Raw genomic sequence first — 4,681 nt, 5'->3', positions numbered from 1 at the left:
CCAGGGAGGGAGGACCGGCGCCCACCTCCCTGCAGGGATCTGGCACGCGTTGGACCAGTGTCCTCAAGAAGGGTCCTCAGGCTTTTCTGCGGTTTCTTTGCCCAGGGTTGGTCTTCGGTCTGCCAGCGGCTGTGGACGCCGTCCAGAGATGCCTCGGCACAGGCATCTCCACCCTGTGAGTACAAGACGTGCGCAGTGGGGACACGGAGACGAGGGGTGACAGTGGGTCAGGGCGAGCAGGGGGAGGCTGGCGATGCTCCCCACCCGCAGACCCTGGCTCCTCCAAAATTCCTGCTCCTTGGCTTGAAGAGAAAGTCCCCTCGTGCAGGGCTCTGCCCTTGGCCACTGCTAAGCCAGAACTCCCTCTTTTTCAGGCAAGAGATCGTCACCTTGAACGTGAAGAGGATCTTCACGATCCTTTTCTTGTTGAACCTGGCTGCTCTTGGTGAGTATTCCTCTGCTGCCAGCGGAGGCACGGAGGCAGGGAGCGCGGGCTTCAGCGTGAGGCAGAGGAGCGAGTGGGGCCTTTCCAGCCTCCCACGTCTGCAGCTCAGGGAGCTCCCAAGATGCTCCCTACGCGCAGAGCGGGGAGGGGAAATGGGGCGTAGCTGTGGGGCGGCCAGCGTGCCCGGGAAGCAGGGCTGTGCAGAGCCCCGAGGCCCAAGGAGAGAGAGGCTCCCTTCTTGGAGCCGCAACCTCTCTCTGCACCCTTGCCCCATGTCCCCAGCCAGCCTCTTGCCACCGTGCTGGGGGAGGAGACCGCGGGACTCCAAGCATTGTCAGAAACCCTCCTAAAACAACTCTCTCTTGCTCATGTGAATTACAGTTGGTTCCTGCTGCGGGATCCTGCAGCTCATGTGGATGCAGGGGGCAGAGGATGTGGCACAGGTCAGTGACTGCTGCTGTGGGACAGGAAAGGCCCACGGAGGAGCCCTGCTGGCGGTGGGTGGGGAAATGGCCCAGCGCTCCGGTTCCAGGCAGTGACCCAGAGAACCAGCAGCAGCTTCTGCTGTGCCTTCCTAGAGCCACCGGCTCTGGAAAGCCCCGGCAGCTCGGGGACTCAAAGGGAGAGCCTTTCTCTTTCAGGTGCCGCTGGGGCAGGCATCAGCCAACCTGTGGTCCCTACGGTAAGAGCCCTCTCCTCTCTCCTCACCTGCAGCACCTTTGGCGGGCTAGCGGCAGATGAGCCCGTGCTATTTGCCTTCCCTTGCGCTGTGCCCAGGGCTCATGCCTTTCGCTCCTGCCTGGGCCTTTGGCTCAACCCGGAGGGGGAGGGAAGCGCTTACAAACCAGGGAAAGAAAAGGGGGCTCGAGCGCCCCTCTCTCTGCTCTCCCTGAGCTTGGAGGCTCTGGGAGGGGCTGGGCAGCGCTCTGACGAGATCTGCTTTCCTGGTGACTGCAGGGAACAATCCCCAGCAATGGAACTCCTGAGGAAGGAGATCAGGCGCCTGGCTGCAGAGATCGATGCTAGCAAGGAGGTGATGCTGCACTTTGGGAAAGAGGGCTGGGACGGGCAAGGCCCTTCCTGGGCCACTTGGTGGGCTTTTCCTGCTCACCCCACACAGCCATCCCCTGCCAGGGGCTGCTGGTCGAGCTTCTCCGCTCTAAAGCCCCTTGCCCTGGCCAAGGGACCTGTGGTCATTTCCCCTGCTCCCATGTGTCTTTCCAGGAAGTTCGGCTAATGGGAGAGGCAATGTCTGCAAGCACGCAGATGTCTGACTGGGCTCTGAAAGAGGCAGGTACGGATGGACGCAGGCAGGCAGGGCTCTCATCGCACTGAACTCCTGCTCGGTGCTCCCAAAAGGAGGCTGCGCTGCAGACACTGCTCGACAAAGCGTAGGGAGATTGAACGAAACCACGGCGCCCAAGAGCGTGACTGTGGCAGAGCTGGGCCCAGCCCTGCCGTCGGACCCCTCGCTGGTGCCCCTGGCAGCATTTCTGCCCTCTCCCTCTCCGCTGAGCTTTGCTGGGGAACAAAAGCGAGCGGACGGGCTGTCCACGCAGCGCGGCCTCGGCTTGGGTCTGCAGCTCTTCCCCAGGGGGCTTGCTGTCTCCCAGCACCCGCAGACCTTCTCTTTGTGCAGCCGGGAGGGGCGTGGGGCACGGGGATCCCCTCCTTCTCCTGGGGCACCTCCAAGCGTGCGCTGCTGGCTGTGGGGCTGGCAGGCAGCCTTAGTAGTTGCCTGCAACCACCAGGTGCTCTGAGCCTGGGCCTTTTGCAGTCACCTGCGCTCTTCTCCCTTCAGGGGCTGCCATGGACCTGCAGAGATCGTCCAGCAGCTCTGCAGGACTCTGCAGGGTGTTTTGGTTCCTGTGTGCTCCAGCCCCCCAGGACACCTTTGTGCAGGTACAGGAGCAGAAACCGTCATTGCTGCTTCTCTTGCCTCTTTGAAGGTGTGGGGCAAGTCCTGGGGCATCTCCCCTCAGGCCAATGGCGTTGCCCAAGGCCCCGGCACCGGGGCGGTGCCAGGCACCTGAGGTCTCCCACAGGGCTTGGCTCCCTAGAAAACAGCAGTTGCCCTCAGAAAGGGGCTGCGCTGAGCTGAGCTTCCTGCCCACCCTCCCTGGTCCCTGCTGGGTGAAGATACTTCTCCTTCGGGACGCCATTTCCCTGCCACAGCTCTGATTGTCCCTCTCCCACGGGGGCAGTGGAGGGGGTGGGAGGCTGCAGAGCTGCTGGCTGCAGAGCTCCTGTCCGCTTCCCAACACGCCGTTCGTTTCGAGCACAAGCACAGCCCACAGGGGCAGTGCCGCCTGTGCTCCTGGCTCCACGGGAGCACACGGGCCCCGTCATGTCCTCCTGTTCCCATCATGCCCTCACGTTCCATCCTCTTGCTCTCCGCTTTCAGCCGGATGCCTTGCCAGGATACTACTGGCCTTTCCAATGGTCTCGGAGCAAGCAGCTGATCCGGTCCCCCACACAAATACAAGCGACAGCCATCACCAGAGATCAAACCTCAAAGATGGCCTCTGCGCTGGGGACTGTCAGCAGTGCCCCCCGAGATTTCACTGTCTCTGTAAGTCTCTGCCGGGCACTGGGGGTTGGGACCTGGCCGCGGGCAAAAGCTCTAACGGGGACTTGCTGCTCTCTGCGCATCTGCCGAGATTCTGCCGTTCCCTGAGGGGACATTTCAAGGGACGTGCCGGGTGGTATCACCCCTCCTAAGGCTCCCTCAGCACCTTTTGGCCCAGCACCTCCGGGCCCCTGAGCAACACACAAGGAGGACACTCAGCCCCACCGCATCCTGCGCCAGACCGCACTGGAGCCGCAGGAGTGGGGTGCAGATGACGGGCGCGGGTCTGGCATGAGTGTTTCCTGGTGCTCGGGTCACGACTGACTTCCTCCCCTGTGCTTTATCTCCAAGGGACCGGATGAGGAAGGCGAGCAAGAAACTCTGCTGGGGACATCTCCCCACACCCTGCAGAAAGGGCCAAATGAGACCTTCCCTCTGCAGGTACAGTGTGTGCGTCTGGGCAAGAGGCCAGGGCAGCAACGCCGGTTGGCCAGCAAGCCGCTTGCAGAAGTGGTGCAGACGGTCCCTGCTGGGACAGGGGCCTGACCGTGGCCGAGAGAAACATGGGTGGGATGCGGGGGAAGAGTGGCATCCGTCAGGGAGGCAAAAGCAGACGGAAGAGCAGATCAGCCCCATGTCTGTGTTGGACCCTGCAGCTCCCCAGCTGCAGCCGCCGGGCAGGCGGTGGCAGGGCGGATGCCCAGCACCTTGCCCTGGCAGCAGGACTTTCCCTGGGCCCTGCTTCCCCGGCACCAGCGAGCCGCAGGTTTCCACGGCTGCCCGCCACCTCCCCGAGGCCGGGCGTTTGCTCTGCAGGGGCACAGGGGTCCTTTGCCGCCTGCGTGGGAGGAGGGGAGGGGAGAAGGGCCCGGGGCAGAGGCCGGGCGGTCAGAGGAAGACGCACAGAGCCTGCTCTCACTCTTTACACCCCGGAGTAACGCTGCTTTTTGCCACGGTTTCTTTGCAGAATGGGATTCCCAGAGGCTTTCCGTTTCTGAAACTTGGCATACGGAGCAACTGGGGAAAACCAGGATACACCTGCATTTATCGAGTGCAAGTGCATGGGAAGATCATGGGAAGGAAGGCCGTCGGCCAGACACCTGTGTAGACCTTCTTCCCTCAATAAAAATTAAAGCAGAAAACTGAGAAACAGAGCAGAGGGATGCGGCCGTTAGTCTGGTGCAGAGCAATGTCGTTTCAGAGGCCCCCTCAAAGGTGCCAACTTCTGCCTTTCGCAGGCTGAGGCCTTCCTCAGGCTTTCCGCTTTCTCTCCACCAAGGAGATGTTTCCTAACCGAGCAAAAGGAGACGACGCTCCCGTAGCCTTTCCTTGCCTAAGGTCCTTGGTGAAATCCTTTGGCACGAGGGCCGTCCCTGCGTCTCACCCCAGGCAGGAGTCGTCGGAGCCTGGCAGCGTTGGGGGTCAGGATCCCCAGAGCTCATGAGCTCCCCCCCGATTCCCTTCAGGGGACACCGTGCATATGGGGACTGGGTCTAGTTGGGGCTCACGTGGCACCCACATCCTGTAAAGCATGGAGATTCTCCTTAGCTCTCCTTCTGTTGCTAAGATACATATACAACCATTTTCTATTGCTTTTTACAGCAGTAGGCAGATGAAGTTCTAGTTGGGCTTTGGCCCTTCTAATTTTCTCCCTTCTCTTGATTTGA

General features: G+C 61.5%; 1 protein-coding gene across 1 annotated transcript; it reads left to right on the top strand.

Moving 5' to 3' along the window:
- Positions 1 to 1,002: 1,002 nt before the first annotated feature.
- Positions 1,003 to 4,122, top strand: LOC134509067 (sperm-associated antigen 4 protein-like). The gene is made up of 6 exons (XM_063321537.1): positions 1,003 to 1,478; positions 1,670 to 1,739; positions 2,247 to 2,347; positions 2,850 to 3,017; positions 3,366 to 3,455; positions 3,982 to 4,122. Exons 1-6 carry the CDS (start codon positions 1,419 to 1,421, stop codon positions 4,120 to 4,122), a joined length of 630 nt encoding a protein of 209 aa, XP_063177607.1. The 5' UTR covers positions 1,003 to 1,418.
- The last annotated feature ends 559 nt before the right edge of the window (positions 4,123 to 4,681 follow it).

Source organism: Chroicocephalus ridibundus, chromosome Z, assembly GCF_963924245.1.
Source record: "Chroicocephalus ridibundus chromosome Z, bChrRid1.1, whole genome shotgun sequence".
Classification (NCBI taxonomy): domain Eukaryota; kingdom Metazoa; phylum Chordata; class Aves; order Charadriiformes; family Laridae; genus Chroicocephalus; species Chroicocephalus ridibundus.
The sequence above is the reverse complement of the archived record's forward strand: the minus strand, read 5'-3'. Positions and strand labels throughout refer to the sequence as shown.

Excerpts from the sequence above, each read along its gene's own strand:
- LOC134509067 (XM_063321537.1), top strand. The coding sequence starts at position 1,419 with ATGGAACTCCTGAGGAAGGAGATCAGGCGCCTGGCTGCAGAGATCGAT. Across the intron at positions 2,348-2,849 it reads CCCAGGACACCTTTGTGCAG|CCGGATGCCTTGCCAGGATA; the intron begins GTACAGGAGCAG and ends CTCCGCTTTCAG. Across the intron at positions 3,018-3,365 it reads CCCGAGATTTCACTGTCTCT|GGACCGGATGAGGAAGGCGA; the intron begins GTAAGTCTCTGC and ends TTTATCTCCAAG.